Source organism: Centruroides vittatus, unplaced genomic scaffold (genome assembly GCF_030686945.1).
Source record: "Centruroides vittatus isolate TY-2023 unplaced genomic scaffold, ASM3068694v2 contig_926, whole genome shotgun sequence".
NCBI classification, from domain to species: domain Eukaryota; kingdom Metazoa; phylum Arthropoda; class Arachnida; order Scorpiones; family Buthidae; genus Centruroides; species Centruroides vittatus.
Window position 1 is genome coordinate 1,954,220 of NW_027122612.1, and position 25,891 is coordinate 1,980,110.

Here is a 25,891-nt window from a genome sequence, read left to right on the forward strand (position 1 = left end):
TTAATAATATAAAAATTCCTCAATATTACGTTTATTTATAAGAAGACATGTTCTCCAAGCAAATTATTTCTTTAATTATTCATTTGTAAATCAAAGTAAAACGAATTAATTGATATCAACTCCAAAGCATACGTCCTTAAATGCTTCTATGATTTTATTTTCAAAAGGATGAAACAATGTGATATTTTCAAAAGTAAATAAACAAATAATATGAAAAGACGTAAATAGCGGTTCAAAATTTTAAATATCAAGCGTTACAAAATATGAACAGATTCTATAACCGTGAAATTAATTTAAAGCATTTGTAATGAATAATTTCGATCTCATTTTATTTCTTTAATTATGAATTTAAAGAAATAAAATGAGATCAAAATTATGAAATAAGAATCAAGAAATAAAATGGGAACTCTTCATATTTAATTTCTAAATCGGATTACTTGTAGGCAGTGGTTCAGCGGGTTCGCACAGGTTCGGCCGAACCCGTTGTTAAAATTTTCAGTTTTCCGAACCTTGTTAAACACACGGAACATTTCTCAGTGGTTTTGTTTTTTTTTTTTTTTTAAATATATTAAAATATACGTATTATACTCTGTAATACTACTAAACTAGAGCCTTATACCCCGTTCGCACTGAGCATTTCAATCTACATTGTGAGCAAGGTCGGGGACTATGTCTTGATGCTATCTCTCTCGACCGTTTCAATCTCGACCGAAACGAGGTTTAATCGCGATCGATTCAAGAGAGTTCTTGAAACTAGATCCAGTCATAAGAGAAATCCCACAAACTCACGCGCGCGAGATAATACAAGATGGCCGTGGAACACATGTCGGGCTATGGACAGCGAAATAAAAAGGATATTGTATTACGAGAGATGATGCCATCTGTTTACTATGAGTAGTGCCATTCGGGTGAAAAATTTCTCTGCCTAAAAAAAAAAAGGTCGGCAGCACTGATATACTACTGTTACCTGGTCTCCGCCCAGGGCTCGTTACGTTCCAAATACGCCACTGATTATTAGATATATCGCAAGTTAGATATATGTTGCAGACATTGGGCTAAAGATAAGCTTGTGTGATAATTTACCTTTAATAATTAATATAAAAATATTAAATTATTTGACTTAATATTGTTATACAATTCAGACTTTGAAAAGTCACAATTTCCTACAGTTTTGTTTCCTTAACTTTAGCATCATGTTAATGAAGAAATGGAAATTGGAAAATTTGCAAATGCTTTATTTCGATTTATCAAATAAAACAATAAAGTATCTATGAACTTAAATATCATGGAATTTATGGAAATTTGGTTAAATTGAACATAATTTGTCGTAAATGTGTTATAAAAAATTTCTATTAAAATTTTTATTTGAAAAGTGAAGAAATTTATAATAGTATGATAAAATGTGGAGAAAGAATGGATATAAAGAATAATAATATAATAAAATTGTAAAATTGAATAGAAAATATCAATCTCTCTAAATTCGATAATACGTTTACACTTTCTTCAAATCAACTTAAAATATTTCTCTCTCTTCCTCTTCCTCTTTCCTTTTATTTTGTTTTAACAAACGAAAATTTCTCTTTAATAATGAAAAGAAATTAAATTAATGATTTAATAAAATATAATTAAGGATTACCCCGAAGAGTTCTGTTTCTACTGTACTCTTTCAGATGCGGTTTTTTTTTTTTGCATTTTCGCGAAAAATCGAACATATTTTTAGACCCATCTAAAAATTCTCTAATTAGTCTCGGAAGAGAAAGAACTAATTCTTGCACCCGGTGAAAACGGGTAACATCGGCTGTAATCTAATAATCTTAGTCTTTGCTATCGTTACTTCTTGCCCGAGCAACGCCGGGCTCATCTGCTAGTATTTTTATATTTTAATAATTTTACACAAAGGAATAAAACTATATCTGTATTATTTTGCACGTTTAACAAATATTAAGCAATTAACTGTATAGAATTTTGACTGTTTTTTTGTTCTTTATTAATATTTTATTATTGTCAGAAGAATCAAAAATAACAATTGTATTTAATTATTATCAGAAATATTCAGGAATTAAAACGATTATTTCACATAAGCTTACGAATTAAATCAAATACTGTAGTTTCTATAAACATTGGCAATTTCTAAAAATAGGAGAGAAATAATTCAAGGTTTTTTCTTTAACTCTTTCCGTCCTATGGGCACATTTTAAAGTTCATTATGGGTTCGGTCAGGCCCACAATGGGGCGGCAAAGTAGTGAGAGATGGGAACTCACATACCGGATGAACCACCCTCTGAAAAATTGTTGGGTTTGCCAAGCCCTTTTGGATTCGATCCGAGATTTCCCAGAGCGGTAGGCGGCCGCCTTAAGCGCTTGGCCATTCGGCCGTTATATCCGAAGAGTTGGATTTTATAAAAGTCGAACTGTTTCCATGTTATATTGATGGCCATTCATTTTTTCAACTGTTTTTGCCTTCTGGGTATCAAACAGAATTTTTTTCTGGTATCCATAATGGGTTTGGCTTGGTCCGCAATGAGGGTGACCGGATGGTGAGGGACGGAACCGAGATATCTGGAACACACCCATGAAATATTCCTGGGGAATCGCTCGCCTGTATTTGATCCCGAGATCCCATAGCGACAGGCTGATACCCACCGTAGTCATCCGGCAGTCTTATATTGATGATCAGAAATAAATGTAGGTAATATGGTAGGAAATCCGAATGTAAATCAAATTGAAATATTGGCTATTTTTCACGGATAGTTTAGTGTTTGTGATAATTTTTCGTATTTTATCTATACTAATTGATCCATTGTGATCAAGATCCTTTTATAATAGACAAAATTATAGCTAAGACTACATCTGCACACTAAAAATTGTATACATAAGTCTAAAAATTTCTAAGTTCTAAGTTCTAAGATAGTTCTAAAAATTGTAACAACCTGTACAGTTTACATTAAACATGTAGGCTACAGTTAATATCTTCAAATGAACCAAAAGTGTCTTTTCTTACTTCCTTTCATCTCATCTTTTATGCGCTGGTGGCACGCGTAACGAATCTAATTTAATTCGTTTTATGTTTTCCAACGTAGCCGGATAGCAAATAAAATATCCGCGAGAATTTTAATTAAATTCATTTTTACACTTATCACTAAATAATTAATCAAGCTATAATGGAATATTTCTTTGCTCTTCTGAAATCGAGTTGGATTTGATTTATTTTGGATTTAGACGTAATCGTTTTTGAAACGCATCATCGTTTCTACATTCGGATAACTCACCGTATCCTTAGAGTATTCACCTTTATAATGGAGAAATTTTGAATGAATGGCATCTGTATTCTTTATAGTCTTTACGATGGTAAGAATCGCATTTATCATTCTTAATGGTAAGTGCAGATGACAGCATCCTATTGGTAGCTCTGAGGCTAACAGGATGCAAAAATAAGTTTGATTCTTTACGTCTTCAGGCTATTCATTAAACATTCTTCCCATTAAAAATATATTACCCGTTCCAATTTTGATGGAGTAAATTAAATAATAAAAGTTTTTTCTATTCACATTACAAATAGACTAAATATATAAATATAGAAAATGATTCATATGACGTGCTGTATTTTTTTCAAAACAATAATCAACGTCATTTAAAATTATAAAAAAATAATATTATAGTATAATAATATCACGATGAGAATATATTAATGATTAATATATGTAAACTAAAATAACTGAAACGTCGAGTTTTTTATGTAATGATTCTTTTAGGTTATAATTTTCAACCGTAAAAGAAACCTGATATATCTATCGATAGTGATATACGGGTTTTCATCATGCAACTTACTGAATGTAAATGATTTTTCTTTTTTATTATTAACATTTTTTAAATTTTGATTTTTTAAAATATTCTGCACTTTAAGAAGATAATTAAATATTTTAAAATATTTATAATATTCAATAAATAAATTTATACTGTTGCTTAAAATTCACCCCCTTTTTATATTATTTCTTCTCGTGCGTTGTATAGAAATATAAGTTAAAAGTTTAATTTTAATTTGTAACTTTTATTTAAAATTTCGATGTGTCATGTATATTTTAAATATATATTTAACCCTATAATTAAAGTTTAAAGATTCTTGGAATGGCAAATATTGGACATTAATAGAAGCAAGTTACTTTATTGCGTGTTAAAGTCTTTGAAGTAGCTCGGGGCCTTCTACACTAAATTTTACGATTCTATATTATTTACAATCAATAAAAAAAACGTAAGCTTTAAAAATTTGTTAATCCTTACTGCGGGCCAACAAAATTATCGATAAACTCGAGATTTAGGCCGTGCTAATGTCAGTAATGTTTGTTGGATATTTTGAGAGTAGACGACAATAAAAAAAAGGAGGAAAAAAGCGAAAACTAATCAAAGATAAACGATTCTGTCAGAATCAAGCTGTCAGTTTGTCTGCCGCCGGAAAAACTCAAAGCCAAAAAAAAAGAGTAGGTTCTCTTTTTGTTTGTCTTGTTAGAGTTAACGATGTCCGTCTATCAGTCTGAAGCCGTTCTTAATCGAATTTTCAAGTCATTAACCTATTCTTATATAAAAGAGTAAATGACATCTTCTATAGTTGGATGAGAAACAATTCTTGGATTTCTCATAGTTGTGCCACACGAAATATCGCCGATTCATTTGAAAGTGCTACTAAAACAGTTCAATGAATCGTATTATTTTTCTCATATGTTCCTTAACAGTTCAATTTATTTAAAATTCAATTAATTTATCGTAAAGGGAATTAAGTAATTTGTTTTTTAAACTGGTATGTAACATAAATCGTTTACATTAAAGTGTATTGTTAGAAGTGAGTAACGCTTAGTTGTGGAGGAAGTGAAACAAACAGTGAATGAATAAACTTAAGTAAAAATTTCAAAAAGTAAATTCATAGTCTAGGAAAAGTCAATAAGTGAAAACTACATCAAATGCTTTGTTATTTCAAAATAAATAAATTATCTCTTATGTTTTACTTTTAAGTAGGCCTAAGTAGAATTTTGACTTTGATTTTAGAATTCCTATGCTGTATTTATTCAATAGAGAAATAAGATAGAGTTTAGTTTTATTTATTTACGCTTTTTGAAGAATTATGATAATAATTTAATAAATAAATAACTTACATCCATTTTTAATACCTAGAATATAGCATTTTTCTCCTTATTTTTTATAATTTGTTAAACTTGAGAACGATTACAACTAGCATTGGATTGATAAAAATTGCAAATGACGATTTTTATAATAAATTTTCCCCCTTGTATGGGAGTACACGTACTTTTATCAATAACAAATAAATAAATAATAAATTTCTAATATCTTTCGTTAAAAATTTAAATTATAAAATTAAAGTAGTTACTGTCTCTGAAGATAATCGCTGTTATCTACGAAAATTATAGATAAATGACTCCATTGCTCATTCAAACAATTTCTGGTTTTCGTTTTTCGCGATGGAAATTTACTGATTCCCGTTTTTGGAAGTATCACATTCGACTGATCCCTATTTCTTGGCATTGCAGCTGACCTCACCACCAACATAATCAACCAGGAATGATTGCTCCACTCCATTGACCCGGTGCGTCAACTATTACCTCTAATAAATACATAGATTGATGGACTAAGCTCTTCCAAAATTAATTTTTTATTATAAATGGGTATATAAAAATGCTAAAATAATTAATTTTAATGATTCTAATATCGTTGAGAAATTCATAAAGAGGAGAAATTACTTTTTAAGAAATTCTAATTTTACTCCTTAAATAAATTGAATTCTTTTATGTTTGATGAACTTTGATCAATTATAGAATGACAATTTATTCTAGAAAATTAAATGCTGTAATTTTATTAGAATTACTTAAATGTAGATCTAATTAGTAGCTAGAATTATTTAATCTTGACAAAATTAATTTTATGAGGAACCAATTTTATCTTCATTTTAATTTATTGCACACGGTAAACTTAAGTTTGATAAAACTACTTAAGCTAAAAGTTTTATTTATTATCTTTTAAAATTTTATGAAAAACTACAATGAAATTTATAAAACAAACAATAAAAATTTGTTAGATATCATAAATAATAGGCGTTATTAAAATATAGCCGTATCAATTCTGAAGAATAATCTAATTATATACGCACATATAAAGCTACAATTATAACAATTCAAGAATTAGAAAAGTCGGCATTTGTGAACCTAAATTTAGGTTAAAATTACAAATTTTCTTGATCTATCGTCCATTGTCGGAAATTTTCCTAATGGAAACCAGAGCCTGAACGTTCTGCTTTACCTCAAAAGTGTGCGATTCCCATTTATTCCCTCACCAAGTGAACAACGAACTTTTGTCTTTATAATGCGATACTGTGACCAATTCCTGGAGTAGTAGACAATAAATAAATAACGAAATGCTTTAGTAAAGAGAGCGCGGCTCTAAGTCTGAGAATGAAGTGTTGGAAGAGATCCAACGGATGGCAGCTATGTTGCTACTAACTACCGAGTTATCTATTGTGTTTCGTGTTTTTGCCAAACAGGAATGAATGGTTTTAACCTCCGAAGATGACTGCTTGTTTCAATTGACTGATGAAAGAAATATCCGTTGTTTATATTTATTAAAATGAGCAACAATAAATACAACTCGAGGCTTTGACATTAACTGAATTTAACTCGGATAAAAGAAGCTATTTATTTATTTAAATTTTGTAAACTCTTAAATAATTATGCAGACATATTTTTACTTGTTTGTTATCTTTATAACTTATGCATTTATAAATTTTGTTTTAATCGTTTAAATTGCTTTGTTTAATATTTTTAAGAAAATTATTTTGCTTAGTAAATGATAAAAGAGAAGTTAAAAATTGCAATAAATTTCGAAAATAGTGAAAAATATTTATTATTTCAAAATTTTTTCATTTAAAAAAATAAATTTATTAAAATTTTATACACTTATCCAATCATAAATTTATGTTTTAATTGATTTTAACCTTTAAATATGGAGTATGTTTTGATTATTATTTATAATATAAAGATATTTAACTGGTAGAAATAAAAAATAAAAAAATACATTCCTTGGCAATTACCCATTGAGTCAATGAGAATTACAACTAGTAGCAAAGCTACTTCTAAAGAGGCACAAACAGGTAATGGCTGCAGGACTGGCATATTTAAGAGGCCTCATCTCTTTTTACTTCAGTTAATTGGATTGTATAGTTACAAGTAGACAAATTTCTAAATAAATTTTCAATTATTTTGAGTGCTGAAAAGATATATTTAGTTATGGTCGTGTAATTAATTTACTAAATTGAATATATTTAATGAATAATGTCAGAGAATAGAATGAAAAGTTGTGCTTCATTATTAGGCATTGCTAATCTTTCTGTTATATTTAGCATATTTCATAGATAATAGATCCAAAAATGATGGTTTAATTCCACTTTTTCTAGGTTTAAAATATGTTTTATCCCTTATAAGTTTCAAAAATATTAATTTTTTTTTTTTTTTGAAATTAGATAAGATATATAAATTATTTATTTAGACAAAATCTTTATGCAGATGTATTGATTTAGATATCTTGTACACTTTTATTAATAAATAAATATTCATACAATAATTTAAGAGTGTGTGTAATTTAAAAATAAAATTCGCACTAAAAAGAGACATTACATCGAAGCTCTGTGAGGTCTATTATTACGTAGATGCAAGTGATAGTGAAAAGAAAATTAATTTAATATGATAAGCACATATTTTATTCTGTAATCTTGAATATTTAACAAAGAAGAAGGGTGAAAAAAGAGTAGTGAATTACAGGTTAATAAGAGAAGATCCAGGCCAAGATAAAACAATTTCACAACTTTCACATCATTTTATTTTTAAGTGCCGTATCAATTTAAGCAATATTCTTCGTCCATTAAGTTTCACTATTTTTTATTGTTTTTTATTATTTTTTTATCAATCGCGATTTAAATCAATGAGGTCAAGTAAATATCAAGTTGCAACATTGTAGATGAGAAAACTTCTTACAAACATTCAAGATAGTTGATTCTTGAAGCTTCTTGACATTGACAAGAAACTGTTTATCAATCAATAAAAGATTTTAAAAGATTTAATTATGAAAAATAAATAAATAAATAATTTATTTTGAATAAAAATTAAAAAGTAAAATAAAATTACTGACGGAGTATAAAATTCGATAGAGAAAACTAATATAAAAATTCTATTTATTATTATTATTATTTTTAATGTAAGAAGTAGAATTTTAAAAGTCCCCTGCGTAATATTATTAATAAGTTTATGGGTTAGGAATGTAAGAAAAATGCCACCAAAAAACAGATGAGAGAGAAAATATTTTCCTCCGCCCGTGCTCGAGCCAATTAAAGTGCATGGTTTCATCTATCGGGCTGATCGCGAAATTCTCTGGTTATTTACGAGTATGTGTCACCTCCCGACTGTCGTCTGGCCAGCCTCATTGAAAGTCCGTAACTCAAGACCCTCTAATAACTGCTGTTGATAGCGCGTAGATATAAGGCGCAGGAGGGGCGTACAAACTGTAAGCACAGCATTTTTTCGCCCGTCTACAAGTTTTTCTGCCAAAGAAGTAGACTTCGCAATATGTACCCTGCCGCCGAGATAGCCAAGTGTATATCCAAGCTGCCTTATTAAATCTCTAAAAAAAATTAGTGGGCATTTTTCGTTTAAGAACTCTTAACGGAAACTTTAATAAAGATAAGATTTGTAAGATATATAAAGTTGTTTCCGTACTTCGAAATTGTTTGCTCTTATATAAATGATTAACGTTAACGAAAGAGGCATGTATTTATGCACGTGCCTCTTTCGTTAACGTTAATCATTTCTTACATTATTTATTCCATAATAAGAGAAATATGTAAATTAATGTTTTACATTAAGCTGTAATGAATGCGAGAATATTTTCTGCTTTCTTTAAAAAAAATCTTTCGAGCAGTAATGTAACTATAAATTTAAAAGTATTTCCTTTTTTTATCAATAGCCGCGCAATTTTATTATTTAAAACTCGCCTGATTTACAAAGTAATTAGATCGGGTATGTATATAATTTATAATGATAATTATTGATATTTATTTATCGAAATTACCATACCATTGCGAACAGAAAATGTTATCACTTGCTACAAACTACTCTCAGTGCTGGTTCTATTTTCTCAGATATAAAGAATGCCCTTTAGAAATTCTTCTTACTTAATTGAATAAAGATTTATAGTTTTTTATTTTAGTTAATTTATGCAACTAAGTTGCCTCAGTAGATTGTTCTTTTTTTTTATTTACTTTTTTCGATTAAGAGGTTCATAACCCTTTAATCGTAGGTAGCTTTACAACAATCTAATTAAAAATTAAGAGTATATATAATTTAATTTAATTTTTTCTTCTTATTCTTCTAAATTATTAAAATATTAATATGTATTTGGTAAAAAAATTAATTAAATGTTAATAAAATCCTACATTAAACGTAATGAAAATCCTTATACGGCACTTTCTGTAATTTATTATTTAGAAACATACCGTAAATAATACACAAAAGTTACTTTTTAAAAATATATCTTTTATTATAATGTCAACTCAAAGATTAATCTACATTTTTGTCGAAAATATGAATAATTCTGATAACAGATGGTGGAACATAAATTACTTTTACACCTCTCGCACCTCCCATTAATTCTGAATAGAAATATTCATTTACTATACCTGAGTGACTACGCCAATATAACATTGAAAACTTCATAAAGAGTAATAAAAAAAACAATTTATCATATCTCTTATTATTCTAAGCAAATATTTTTTTATAAATATTCTTTTTAAATTTTCTTGCGTACGAAATTGTTGCTTCAATAACCTGCTACGCGAAATGTGCACCTGCCCATCGATACGTATCAGTTGTCATTGTGAATGTCTCTGAGGACCTCAGCGGGGTAACTTCGTGGGTGGAAGGGCCGTACTTCCAAAACTAAAGTGAGTCTTTTTTTAAGAGGGCGTGTTATAAAGTGTCTTATATGTCGCCACGCCTAAGTGACTTACCGTTATTGCATCTCTACATTTACAAAACTATGTCAAGTTTGTTTAGATTAGAATCCAAGAATGAATTTCTGTAATTCTATCAAGTTTCCTTTTTCTATTTTTCATTGTTGAATTATGACAGAATATTTATAATGTTGAATAGAACCTTAGAACACAGTGTCTAATCAATATTCTCGGATTTTTATTTTGATATCATTATTCATCAGAGACTACATTTTGGCAATCCATTACAACTTTCAATTTTTCTATTCGTACTTAATTCCTGTAAAATATAACTACTAATATATCAATTATAAAGTCTTATTTTTATACATATCTTTTCACCTTTAACCTCTTTTTTTTACTGAATTAATTAGTTTAAAATGACTAAGCGTGTGAAGAGAGAAAGAGAGAAAAAACGTCATTATCCATTTAAAAAATTTAACGTGTCTAGTTGTAAATTCCATTGGAGTCTTTAACAATCGTCATTGATATTCATCGAAGCGTGGAAGATTAATCGAAAGAAGAAATATAGAAAGATGGAAGGCGTGCCTCGTTCATCATTTGTAGATAAATTTGAGATATTTTGATGCATAAGTAAAAGGTTGTCTATGCGCGACGAAGACACCTCCACCGCGTCAACACCCCATTTCAGAGATAAGATACTCTTTCTGGATACTAGATGAGAAAAATTTTCTCAAAACACCTTGAATTATACATTAAGAAGAGTCAAACACAGACTATGAAGCTGAATTTACATATATAATCTTGTAGTTTTATTTTTCTTGTTTTTATGTACATCAGTATTGGTTGCAGCATTATACAGATCATTGTGTGCTTATACAGCTAATACAAATGATATTTATCTTGCTTATTCGATAACAACACTCCTTTTTCTATTATAATTCCTCTATCAACTTGCATGCTAGAAACATCTGATGATAACACTGAATACAATTTATATCACGCATCTGTTAGACTACTGCTAATTTTACTATAACCGAAATTATTACTGTAGTATTAATAGGCCTTGTGTGCATTAAAAATATTAACAAACTTTCTCTGTTCAGACATTATCATATTTGATGTCTATCGAGTCTAAAAGTAGTTATGGAAATTGGAACTGTGCCCAACGTTCAACTCTAAATTATGTAAATTGTTTTGGAAGTTTAAAAATCTGTTTTTTGTATAATGATTATAGATAATAAAAATATTATATTCAAAACTTTTATAATAATCTGTTTTTTTTTTTTTTGTATTAAAATAAAATCGAATATACAGTATATAACTTATATTATCTTCGATTTAACACCATTATTCGTTCTCCTTTGAAGTAGGTACTATTAAATTCTTATTGTTTGACGCTAAATCAAAGAATAAGAATTTTATGTAGTAATGAGATCTACACACAATTTTCAGTATGAAAATCACTTGACTTGGTGATAACAATGGTTTTACGAAGTAAAATCGTACATTTAGCAATTTATAGACACCAGAGAGTCCTTTGTAACTCTCCAGTCTGTACTAGTAAATAGCGAATTGTCCAGTGTCTGTTTAGTGGAGAAGGTTCGTTTATAATAGTTCATTGGCGCTTTACGAGACTAGCACTATTTAGGTTGTTATATCGAAGTTTGATTATATTCATACTTAATTTACAATATATAATTGTAAATTACATATTGTATAATTGTAATAGTCTATTAAAAATAACTGAAATTATAATGAGTATAAATATTGGAAGATTTACATAAATAAGCAAAAATAAAAAGTTGATATTTTTTATATAGAATAGGCTATATATAATTCCGCGAAACTATTTCGATTTTTGAATATTTATGCAGCACAAGTTTAATGATATTCGGTTATGTTGTCTCATTTTATTCTTTACATTTTGTGAAATTTAAGAGCATTAATTGGATGAATAATAAAAAAATAATTCAAATATCTTTTCTAGAAATCAGTATATAACAGGGAAATGTCTGATATATTAAATTGCAAAATTCTTTATTCTATACATCTGAACTAGATAATTTGAAAAGTTAGTAAAATAATTCTTCGATAGAAATTAAAATTGACATATTTTTTTTATTCTGATTAACTTAAGGTGTTAAGCCAAAAATTTCACAAAATTTTTGGCTTAACACCTTAAGTTTAAATAGTTTTTGACACGATTTATTACTTTGTTCACATTTAAGTTATATATATTTAAAATTAACAATGTCACCTTCGTAATCACAAATTTTCTGTTTTGTGATTACTCTACTAAAAAAATATAGCAGGAAATTATTATTTTGTATAGTAAAACGTTGCGGTTTCATGTTTCTTTAACTTTTTAATAAATTATTCGTTAGTGTAGGTTTATAGAACCTATAATTTAAATTATAAATCTTCTTAGAGAGATGAAATTATCTAACCTTTTTATCTTTCACGGTGACTATAAAAGTTAAGGAATGTTTTAAAATTAATTTTTAACCAATTTAAAATCCACTTACGTAAGGAATAATTTGATTTATTAATTTTCAAAAGTCACTTCGGAGACACGAGTTTAGTTTAAGCTACTACAGTTTATTTTCTTATCGGGCGAAAAATTTGTAGTGACTTTAGAAGCAAAACATTGTGAAATTTTAACGGACCATTTAATTTTCTAGAGAATTAAGATGCCCAAAAGAGCATAAGAAAAATGATATTTATAAAAAAAAGAGAGAAAAATCTCTCGACTCAATTGCTTTCTATGTCAAACAATTAGATGGATTGATGCGTCCATTTTTCTTTTTTCTAATTAAATATATTTCATCTTGATTCTGTCCGACTGGACAGATTAATTGTATATAAGGATATTTAGCTTCATTGTTAATTATTAGAATCGATTTAGATGTTGTTTTGCTCTATTTTGGTACTTGACACGTCCACGGCTCCTCTTGTTTGTTTTGGGAGATAACCCAGACTACAGAAAGAACGGAGATATCGATGGCCCATGTTTGTTTTGGAGTACATCACCATCTTGCTGTGAATCAGCATTTCTTGCTCGATAACATTCTCTCTAATTCTATGAGACAAATAACATAGTATAATGTTCTTTCAATAAATTTATGTCCTAATTAGAGTAGTGAGGTTTAGTCAATGCCCTTATGTTTTATATAGAAAAAAGTTTTTTCAACCCAAACAATGTTTATAAACAGGATGATTTATGTGTTAATAAACGCACATTAATGTAAACAATTATTCGTTTAATGAGTAAATAATTCTTGTATAATTTAATTTCGAACATTTGTAAGATATTTAAAATAATTTTCGCTTAATTTTTAAGTTTTCCGTGGTGTTTCTTAGTTAATTTATCTTGTTTCTGAATACAAGAGAAGTATTGTACATTTTACAAATGAATATTTTAAATTTTACGTTTCAAATATTGAATGTAATTAGAATAAATTATCGAATCTGTCGAGTAATTAATTTAATAAAAATCTAAACTAGTTTTTCGTAGACTCGAAGACTTTTTCGTAATCTTCAACTGGGAAATTCGTCTTTGGCTGAACTTTACAGAAACTGCGAGTGCGCGCGATTTCTTTATGCAAAAATGACAAACGATTCTTTCACGGATACAACTCGAAATGTTTTTCGTAGATTAATCGAAAAGAAAGGTAAACGATCAATAGGAAGACGAGTAAAATTCCCCTATACTTCGGTGTAGGTGGCTCCTCCTGGTGGACAGGAAACGTACCACTCAGTAATCAGGCCACTCACCTCCGGGAGAGTTTGTCGTATCGATGTGCCGGCTTCTTAGATGGATATACGTACCGTGTTGATGCCATAGCCTGGACGAGATGAACTGTGCCAAGTGGATCTGGCTCACTATCCTCATTATCGGTGTCGTTATGGCAACCGATTTAATATCTCTAAGAACAGCGAAATTGGGTGAGTAAATCGTGTTCGTTGCTTTTTTTTCTCCTTCTCTTTTCTTTACACTCGTGATTAATAATGAAAATAATAATTTTTAAAATTATCTCTAGTCAGAAAGTGTGATTCAGACAGCATCTTTTCAGTTTAGGAAAGTTCTTCTATAGTGACAAAACAGTAAAATTCTCTCTTAAAACTTTTCGTGTTAACACTTCTAATTTCACTTATCTTATTTATCTTAATAAAACATAAATTTTAATTGTTAGCAGAGTGAAAAAGTCTTTAAATATATGTATACAAGCGAGATACTTCATTATTTTCTTTATTCATTAACACGATTAAGACATGTTGAGTTGAGATTTTCTCGAAGTAGCGTCGTAACCTTGCATTGTATGGATTGTAGCAACCTTGGAAATGCAGTAGCACAACCAGATTAACAAAGTTAAGAAACATCACTGGCGATAGTAGAAATCAGTCAAGCATTGTGTATTTCTCTACCGACGCTCCTTACTATAAATAGAAAGAATCGGATAAGCCAACTGCTAAAAATTGGCAGAGAGAATATCCTAATGGTCATCTCTTCCATCTCCAATCTTCTAGATAATTAAGCATTATTTATTCGTTATATTTATATAATAAGTCGATCGTAGCGTTATTTAGCTTAAGGTAAGAAGAGAGAACGGTGTAGTTACATAAGGTCAACTCTCAACTAGATTTTCGATTTTCTGATAATCTCGACTGTTAATCGAGTGTATAGAGAACACGATGATCACGTTTGTCACGAATAGTTACGAGAAGATATCGAGTGAGATGAAGGGCGATGTCATTAAATGTCTCTCTCCTGTCGTTGCTCTCAACAGTCCAAGTACCGAGATGAGTATTGGATTTCAAATCAAGTCGACAACACGTGGCTACATTTAAGAAAAAGTCTTTTCAGTGCGATAACACCGGAATAGGAATATTAGTGTGCTTCGAGTTAACCTTGAAAGAAAGTCTCCTTTTTTTCCCCTACTCCTTCTTTTAAATCAGGCTCTACTTGCTAGATGGCGCCGTCTTAAGGCTCCACTTAATTCAAAGCTCGTTTCTAATAAATTTCGCGAAATGACTTACTTTGCGTTGAACGGAACGGGAATATTATTTAAAGTATTACAAGATTTTATTAAATCGAATTATAATTAATTATTTTATAAACATTTACATACCAGGGACGAAGTTTTATGTGAAAGACTTAGTTCGTATATATTTTTTTTTTTGTGTAAAAATAAAAAATTTTAATGAAAATAATTAAATTAACGGTAGAACGTTTTAAAAATGAATAAATGCAATATGTAAATTAAATAATGCTGAAATTTAGGCAAGATGCACTGACGAAATTGCATTCAACATGTGCTAATTTCAAAAAAATTGTTGAATAGAAACGTCTCATAATCACAATTTTCAATAAAGTTAATAAAACTAGCATTAAATATGTCAAGAATGTTTATTATTAAGTTCCCGTATAACTTATATTATGAAGATTTAAATATTGAATGAATCATCTCCACATGTTCATGTTCTATATCCTGCAATACTTGAAGATTAAAAATGAAAGCGTAATCTTTAAAAATAAAATCGAAGGTTATCTCACAACGTCAAGCCAACTCGAATCAAAAGTATAATTATTAAAATATTAAACTTTTACATCAAATGAGGAAATTTTGATGAAATCTACACTAAACATTATTCTTTTACGCATAAATTTTATGCTAATTAAAGGTATAGTGGATAAAAATTTGCTACTTCTGCAGAATTTCATAGTTTAATTTTAAAATGTGTCATAACTGAAATTTTAAAAGCATAAAAATATCTTAGCCCACAGCATATAAACTTCGTATCGATTGCATCTTGGAACAGGTTGGCGAGTATCTATTGTGTAATAAAGAGCATGAGTCAGGAGATGCTCGAAGGAGATGCAGCCCTTGTGTCTAATGCTCCTAAGTATAGAGGACGAAGTGAAATCATTATAGACCCAAAATAAAAGTTTAAATTAGTTCAAGGAAAGCGGAAGCTGGCAACATATCTGCTTTTACATCTCAAAAATTCCCACTTCACTTATTTCTAAAAGTTGGATTCTCAGACTTTTGATATTGTTTATATTTTAGAATTTTTTGATAATTTACTAGCGTCAAACAATGGATAAATCGAAATAAAATTTATCAAATGTCATTTACATTTAAAGATGTAAATGCTCATTTAAAACTAACCAAAATCTAATTAATAATAAAAATATTAGTCTTCAAAGTGAAGATATAATTTTTCAATTTGTTTAATGAATTACATTGGAGCAGGCTTGACTTTCAGCTTCGAAAAATCACTTTACGAGTAAATTAGATTCGAAATTAGAAAAGAAATTAATTAAATTTATATAAAATGAACTATAATAAAGTTTGATTATAAGAATATATGCAATTAAAATTAAAAAAACTAAATTTTAATTAGTGAAAATTCAGTAAAATATTGAAACTTCTTCAAATCGGAAAATAGGACCATTTATTGAGGTTTAAATAAAAAATTTAAAAAAACCATTATCACCATAAAGCAGTTTTTTTAAACTTTTATCGATTAAATTTAAAAATACAAATGCCATTTACCTTTTAAATTCTTTTATTATTTTTATATGATTCACGTATTTTTTTCTTCTCGGGCAACTTTAAAGTCTCTTCAGGCATGTTGTTCCCTTTGTCAGTTCAATTTTTTTTCTCTTTTGTTTATACGTGAAATGTATCTCTAATTCCTTCCATCAATAAAGAATTGTTATATTCTATTGTAATTTTCGGATAATTCATTTCGGTAATTTGAATCTAGATGAAAGCTACCGATGTAATCGCCAAAAAATAAAATCCGCATACAATTGTCAATTTTTTTAATCCCTTGCGGAACCTTCTAAAGCGGTAATCCGAATTATCATATTTATCAATGTATTGCGTTTTGAATTTCGCATTTTAAGTAATAAAAAAAAAAAAAAAAAAAAAAAGACTAAGACTTTAAATATGTTAAGATTTTCCGACTTGGCACCAGCATTATCTCTAATTTTTAATTCTTTGCTGTTTTTTTCTTTTTCTTTTCCTGTCAACTTCTGTGGAGAATGCTTCATATATATACGAGGACTTAAAATGAATATTTGATTGGACATCTTAACGATAATCATGGAGAAATTGATAAATGACTCCCTCATATTATCCGCACCTGTCGCTATCTCTCCATCTTCAATGAGAAAGAGAAAGAATTGACTTCAGCGATTAAATTTCCCACCCTCCATGTTTCATTCGAAACGAATATCCGCATTCTTCAGGAAAAATAAATTCGTCATGTAAAGTTGATGTGCCTTATAAGTAATGAAAGATAATATTTAAGATACGAGAAGCCCGTTTGCTCTTCGAATCCCCCTGCGGGATCTTTTACTCTGTAATTATTCACACCCAACTCGTATCACTCATTTCCACAAGATTCTATATTCAAGTAAGTTATGAGGGTGCGTTCTCCTATACGAAGCTAGAAGCTACTTGAGGTGTGGCGAATTAATAGTTACTCTTCCGAGTCTAAAGGGTTTACCGAATCTTTCTTCTCTTTGCAGCTAATTAGGGAGGATAAGGTTTCGTGATAAACCATTATTCGCTTTATTCTAACAGTTTTTCTTTTACTATTGTATATTCTAAGCAGAACTAATTATCGTAAGCTTCTTATAAATTTGCAATATTTACAATGGAGAGTCTCATAACCCTTTTTATAAAATGGAAATTATTTAAAAATGAGAAAATTAAGCGATAAAGAAAGAAGAAGAAAATTGATTTTTCTTGCATATTCAATTCGAAAATTGTGTAGAGAATGTGTTCAGCATTTAAATTTTTATTATTGAACAGCTATATTTAAATTTCTTTTAATAATTTAATATTATTTTGTTTTCTTAAAAAAATATACAGTAATATTTTGTATTAATGATAAAAGTAAATTAAAATTTTCTATTGTTTATCTTATTGAAAAAGTTCTCTAATTGTTATAAAAATTAAATTGGCAATATAAAATAGTTGGAAATGTTTCTATTATTTTGGATATTTTGTTATCAATTAAAATTTCGCTTTAAGTTTATTATTGATAATTAAAATTCTCATCGTGTAGGCGATTTTTGATATAATTATTGAAAAAATTTGATTTAATATTAGGATTTTTTTCTAGTTTGATTATAAAATAACCAAATACTTTTTTATTATGTAATTAAACATTTATATTCGAATATTTAATAATATAATTACTGTAATAACTCTTCATCACATAAAATTGCGAGAAAACAAGATTTATTCAAGTTTATTTTTAAGGGAAATGTTTTTATTTTGTTAGCATTAAAAAAAAAATCCAAAATTGATTTTATGTTGGGGAATGTAAAAATGCAAATACCTGCCATTGTTCCATTCAGGAAATGTTTCAGATACTGCACTAAAAAACGTCCTTGTCGGTAGCAAGGGTTGGAAGGTAACAATGACATTGAATTGGAAGTTCGGTTGTTAAAGTGGCGAAGTTTCTAGGCATACGACATTCTTGTCTAACAACAATCGGAGAAACGAAAGATATACGGCACATTGAGTATAATTTACGATGTAAAAGTCTCAATGTCAAGGACTTTTTTACTTTCAGTGGAGATAAATGGACGCCGACGTGGTTGATAAATTATTCAAATAGCATTTACAGAAACGAAAAAATTGCGTGCATTTATCAGAGGTCCCCGAAGAGGAAAATCTCATTTTTGATATCATATCTATATCAAGATAATATATGTAAACACAGCTAAGAGATTGTCGAGTTATACGAGGTTCAAGACAGATATGTTATATAAAATGATAGCTAAACACGCTATAACTAGGCGTTATGCGTTATTGGATTGTGTCAATGGTCTGTGAAGGGAAAGGGGGTTCATCTTGTATCTAAATACTTGAGTATTATTCGATATTTATTTCAATACAAAACGGGGGGGGGTCCCCAATTCTGTTTACAGGAAGAAGAAAAGTCGATGACTTCTCATTATATGGAAGCAAAGATGAACGGTAATATATGCGTCTAGACTCGGATGTTTAGTCTGTGTTTGTGCATATTTCATTTTGTCTGTCATCGTCTGCTACCAAATTAACATAAGCTCGACAATAAGCGTTTCTTTTACCTTGGGTGCGCGTTGGTCAATAGTTTTCACATGGCGTCAAGCCGTCTGCCGTCGGAGTCGAAGCTTATTGTCGGGACATAGGGAGGGTGAAAGACCCTTTCCCTTTTCAAACCAGTCTTGATTATAGTCGAAGTTTTAAGGTTGTACCATTTCTACGTTATGGTCTTTGGCCATTGACCTAACGGCAATAATAGTATAAAGCCAGGATCTTGTGCAGCTTACGTGAGAAACGAGAATGTGGCTTGTTATAAATCTTTGCATTAATGTTGATTTATCAACTATACATATTCTTTTTTTTTTGTTTGGTCAATGATGTTTCACTTGATAAATGTCATAAAGTCAATTTTATCTCTAAAACAGATGAGTTGCTAATGTTATTGAACCTCTAGGCGTGCTATAAAAATAACGACGTTTTCACTAACTAATTTGGTATCCTCTTACTGAAACAACATTATCAAGTGGATCCGAGATTTGTTATTTAAAGATTTTTTTTTCGTTAATATGACCACATTTAAAAGATCTTAAATTAATTATTACTTAATATTCGAAGCTTAAAATAAGTATATTTAACCTCGAAATATTCATTAAATTTGAATATTTAAAACATTACTTACATTCATTGGCGATTTTGGTATTGTAAAGTTATATTTTATAGTAAATAAATTATTACTATGAAAATGATTTAATAATAATTACAGTTTGTGAATGCCCGTAAATCAATATACCAAATATATAATACGGTATATTAATAATGAGAAGATATCTGTATTGAAAGACTAAGAATGTACAGTACCTCGGGATCTGACACAGAAGGCTTCACCATGTTACAGGAAGCGTATATTGATCAATATTCTTTTCCTCAGAACCCTTTCATCATATTATTAATACGAATAAAGAAACCTATTGTTTTATATTAAAAAATTTATATCATAGAATCCAGGAGATATTTGCCGGAAATCTCCACGAGTAAAATGAGAATCCCTCTTCACGCACGTTGCGCCACGAATAATCGCATATCCCGTTTCGATTAATTGTACTGTACAGCTCTTCAGTGCAGTAATCTTCTACTTACTTCAAATAAAAAACTTAAATTAGATATTTAACATGAGAAATTGTGAATGTAACGAAATGTTGAGTACACTACAATATATTTTATGTTGTTATTCTCTAATTGTACCTTTATTAATGTCAAGTTTTTTGTATTCTTTTCAGGTGATACTCTATCATTATTAGATAGTTACGAAGTCTTTATACCAACTGTAGTCGACAGCCGAGGACAATTTTTAAGTTACGATGTCAGGCATAACCATCTGAAAAAACGCCTTCCCATTAGGCATAAAAGAACTGTATCCAGTTTCCCACTCGATCCGGTTTTCTTCAAAATAAAGTCAGAAAATAAAGAATACCTACTTAATTTGACGGAAAATAGTCTATTATCTGGTAGAAATTCTATTTTGGAAGTATGGCATCCGGATAGCATAGAGAAGCGCAACTTCACTTACCATAAGTGCCATTATTACGGTCACGTAATCGGGGAAGAAGACTTTTCTGACGTAATGATTAGCAACTGCTACGGCCTGGTAAGCATAATTATCATTCAAAAGTAGAAAATTTAGTAAAAATTAATGAATTTTATCTTTTAATTTAAATCTTAATCATCTGTTTTGAATGCAATTTTTTATTTTATTTTTTATTTTACAAACGGCTACTTTAATCGTTGGCAAATGTAATAAACGAAGAATAATTTTCGGATTTAATGCTAATTTTAGAGCACTTATCATCTTAGTTTTCTTCTTTCTTTAAAGATTAGATGCAAATAAGATATTTTTATGGTTTAAGGGAAGAAAGAGATTATTGACCTTGGGAATTTTTTTGATACTTAATTCCTTTTTGACGTTTTAAAGCTCTTTTTATGGTCTGTCAAATGCCAAGTTGAAAGCTATTTCTTATTCCGATCTTTCTTATTCAAATTTTAACTTTCAGTAAATATAATGCAACTTTATTAAAGTTTCCGAACGTGGTCTTTTCAAAAGATTAAAGTCACGAGGTCACATTTTTTTTCATTCTATGCCATTTTTCTTTTTTTGCTTTATCTGACCTAGGCCCATATATATTTATTATTATTATTGCCACGTGGACTAACAAAATTATGACCTTCAAAATTTATTAAATAAGAAATTTTTAACGAAATAACTTCTGATGTTTAAAAAATTAAATTCGACGCTGTTAATAATGACAATGAGTATATTTAGCTTCAAAAATAAATGTACTTAAATTAGTTAAGATGTTTTTTTCAAATATAAGTATCAATTGAAATTAACCAAAGATTTCGGAGAAAAACGTTACAAAATTTGACAATTGTGGGGGAAAAAAATAATAAAGTAAATCGAGAACTTCATTAAAATCTTCAGTGAAGTGTTCACTTGGAGAGACCATATGGCTAGACGGTGTTGATAGATAATGACATCGATCCCGTTTTAACTTGGCTGTCATCTTATCCGATTTTTAATGATTCGAAATAATCATGATAATATTAAATAACTGTATGAATGAGAAGAGTGTAACGACCTAATTCTTATAATTTCACCTATTTAGCTCCGTATTCTTTAAGAAATGAATAAATTATGTTCTTGTGGTACTTACAATAATTTATTTCGCTTTTAAAGTACAATAATATCATTTTTTTTAATATTTAAATTACGAATTTTTGAAAAATACTTACACAGAAATGAATGGAAGTTATGGAATAATAAATTAACGTTCAATCGATAATTTTTTATTGTTTTCACGATTCATTCATTCTCTTTATTCTGTAAATTATTTCTCTGAACAATGAATGAATAGTGAAAAATTTTTGACTGACAAGTACATTTTAAACATTACGATCAGATAATGACCTTTAATTTATTTTTTTTTCAGCACGGAATATTCTCCATTTCTGGTCAGGAGTATGTCATTGAACCTTATTGGAATCATACCAACGACGTGCTCACACAGGGTCATCCTCATATTTTGTACAAGAGAACCTCACTCGACTTCAAAAGGAAGTTCAAAGGTGAAGGAGTGTTCCTTCTCACAATAATAATTTAAAGTGACCAAATTCAATTTATTTAAATATTTATGTTTTAGGTATGGTGTTAGATTATTTTTAAGAATTGCAAGCAAAGAATTTATAGCTTAGGGAAGTTTTAAAATGCCAATCCCCTAAGGCACGTAATAGTTTAACTAAAGTCGAAGAAAAAAATCCGTTTCTTAAATTTATATCGTTAAATTACTTAATAGTTTGTTGAAAGTTTTACAGTCTTTCAACATGGGAAAATATTAAAACTCTAATAACATAAATTTAAAAGTAATATCTTCTCTAAGGAGGTTCAAATAGGTAATTTACCTGTCACTACGTTTTCAAGTAAACTTTTCCGGATTTACAGCTTGTCGAGACAATAGTATCTGGTAAGCATTAACAAGCTGTTATTTGCAAACTCATCTGTCAGCGAGAACATGTTTAAAAATCAAAATTTTGTTCCTCATTCGAAGAGTGACCCGAAAATGTAAAGAATAAGTTATCTCGTTGAAGTGAGATCATATCAAGAAATTAGGTTGGATAAAGACCCGAGGCATGGAACCAATAGTTTTTATGACTTTCTGCTATCTAAATGGACTCGATCGTAAACTTCTGTGGTGAAAGACTTGTCTTGGTAATATTTAAGACCTCCTACGGTTTCTGCAACCTCCCACGGGACAAATTTCTGTCATCCGATAAGATCGACAAATCTTAACGACTTGTTTTGCACACATTTTCAGCAAAGGGAATAGACGTGACCAGAATATTGCTTCAATTATGCCTTTCCCTTATTAAATTGCGTCCGACCCTCGTATTGGATCGAAACAACTTTTATTACTTGTCTTGCAGGAGAGAGATATGCCACCTTTGCTCCAACAGTTTGTTGAAGTATGAGATGAGCTCTACTGCCGATCTTATGCCGTTTTGACCTTTATGATATTAAATCTAAGAAATGTTAATATCGTATTTCACTTTAAAATTAGAAACATTTTTATAACTTTCTATTTGATGATAGATATCTGCTTTATTTTAATACAATTCATTACATTTGTACACAAGTTATATTGTTTGGAGAATATCGTTTTTTAATTTGTAAGTTATTAATATTATTTTTTTATGTGAATAATTATACTTTAAGCTAATAATTCACCTTTAAATTGTTTAACAATTGCATTTTCATTATCTATTATATAATTTATAATAAATAAGCATTTAATGGATAAGGATAAAACTCGGATCTTTTACATCCAGTAAAGTCATGATGAAGACTCTTAAAAAACGATTTTTTGGCAGGTGTCCTGCGAATAATCGTGATGTAACTAATATTTTTTTCTTCTTTCGTATTTAAACAAACTCTCTAGTACAATTACATTTACACAGACGTGTTATTTATAACTTCTCCCTTCATGACAAACTGACAACAGAAGCATCTTAATCAGGGTTTTGACGTCCGAGAAATAGAGCCTATACCTCTTTTTGAGATATGGTTCCTTGTCCCTAAAGCAAAAAGTCTACGTTGGCGGTCTCTTCATAACGTAGCTCTATATTTAGATAACTTATTTTACCCGAGATAATTACTAACAAGATAAAACAAGTTATTCCAGGAGAGAGCATCTAAACTAAGAAAAGTCATCTTTGAAATTAATATTACGAAGCAAAGTCTCTTCTAGATGAAAGTAGAGATGTTGAAATAAGTCATTGCATCTTTCATTTGACCTAAATAAAATAAAATAATTCGTTTCATTAATAAAATTAATTAATTTCATTCATTACTGATTTGATTGATTAATTTAATACTTATTATGAGAATTATTAATGTTAAAATATAATTATTGTATTTTTATAAATATAATTTATTATAAAATTAATACTTTATGAATAAAATTAAACTTTAAAAATAAATGAAAAAAAAAACAGAATTAATGAAATTTATTCAATTTAAGAGAGAGATATAATTGAAGAAAGAAATTTGCTTTAAGAAAAAAATCTAAAATTCTTCACTACAATTTTGAAGAGTTTTTAAAAAGCTAAGCTTACTCATATCTGATCTGTCAATCTTTAAAGTAGATATAAGATTATCAAATTTCAAAATGTCTGTCATCAATACTTTTTATTATTAAATACAAAGTTTAATATTAGTTATTGTTTATAACAGTATTAGATTTATAATCTTTAACTCATTGAATATAAGATTTACGTTGTGAATAACTTCATTATTGAATATATTTTCTTAAATAGGTGATTCGAAAGGATGTTGGAGTGAGAAGAGAGTCAGGAGGAGAAGAGCAAAGAGGAGAAAGAGATCGGTGATAACGGAGAGATACGTTGAGACTTTAGTAGTAGCTGACAAGAAAGCTGTTGCTTATCATGGAGAGGAAGAGATCGAAACCTACATACTAACTATTATGAATATTGTAATTGTTGATTTTAAAATGCTTATTTCTGCTGCTACTTATCGTTTAATCTTCGCCAAGTCGAAGAGTTGCCAAGGTCGTTTCAAAATAACCGAAATAAATTATAAATATCCTTTACTTTTTCCCTACATGTCTCTTTCACCCGATGCTTATCATGCATTACATGTAATGATGTATGTTTATTTGCTAATCTTGCTGGAAAATTGAGAAGATAACAAACTGTTCGGACAAGACTCCGAACATGTTTTAATTTATACAATTAGCTTTATGTTTATAATAATTTATTACGTTCAGTAACCCCCAAATGAATCATGTGCTACCGAATTGTTTGGGAATATTAATTTTTATTTTAACTAAATTTAGCCTTAAAAATTTTTATATTACGAATTAATCATTTATATCTTTACGGTATTTAATGTTAGGAACATTTATAGATGCAAAAACGCACGGTTGCATTCTGTTTTTTTTTTTTTTTTTTTAAACTTTGAATACATTAACAGTTTGAGAAAATATTTTAAAAACTAAGTACGTAAAAATTAAATTGTTTGTGACAAAAAAATAATAATAATAAAATGATAATAAAATTAGGCACTTTCAGCATTTTTTAGGGATTTATACCTACCGATATAAATCTATAAGAGAAGGTAATTACCCAATTACTCTGGATCCGCCCTTATAAAAACAAAACGAAAAAAAAACTTATGAAAATATTAGAGGGTATGTCAACTGTTAGCGCCACCTGTGAATAATTATAAAAACTAATTTCGTAAATAGTTATTCGTTCAACAACCTAAGAAAATATTTTACTTTTCATTAAGTAGTAACGTGCCATTAAAATTATTCTAAGAATTTTCCATAATTAAATAGAGAATTAGGAACATTTACTTACTTAGAATTGCGAATTAAAATTATTTACATTAATTATAATTATTTCGCACTTAGATCTCTATTTTAATTCACTTATTTCAGAGGTTATTGTCCCAAGATTAGCATTAACAAAATTGCCAAAATAATGGTCATCTATTATACAGTAATTATTTCAAAAATACTTGTCAAAATATTAAAGCAAAAAAATTTTTTTAATCGAATTTCGAATTAAATTAATCTTTATAATTTAATGGTAAAATATTAAATTAGCCTGTAAGCAAAAATGATAGTGATATTTGTTTCTTTGGAGGTCAGGTTGCCAAGCTGTTTCGAGATCCTAGTTTAGGAAATGCTGTCAATATCATTGTAAACAGGATTATTCTTCTGAAGGAGAAACAGGTAATTGTAATTAATTTATTAATCAATAAAGT

General features: G+C 28.9%; 1 protein-coding gene across 1 annotated transcript in view; it reads left to right on the forward strand.

The window, feature by feature from the left end:
* The first annotated feature begins 13,781 nt into the window (after positions 1-13,781).
* Positions 13,782-25,891, forward strand: part of LOC136984639 (A disintegrin and metalloproteinase with thrombospondin motifs 6-like) — a 53,274-nt gene continuing 41,164 nt past the window's right edge. Inside the window, exons 1-5 of the mRNA XM_067281706.1 lie at positions 13,782-13,948; positions 20,331-20,698; positions 22,038-22,173; positions 24,418-24,593; positions 25,776-25,859. Coding sequence (XP_067137807.1) covers positions 13,858-13,948; positions 20,331-20,698; positions 22,038-22,173; positions 24,418-24,593; positions 25,776-25,859 — 855 coding nt within the window. The 5' untranslated portion in view covers positions 13,782-13,857. The remainder of the gene's footprint in view (positions 13,949-20,330; positions 20,699-22,037; positions 22,174-24,417; positions 24,594-25,775; positions 25,860-25,891) is intronic.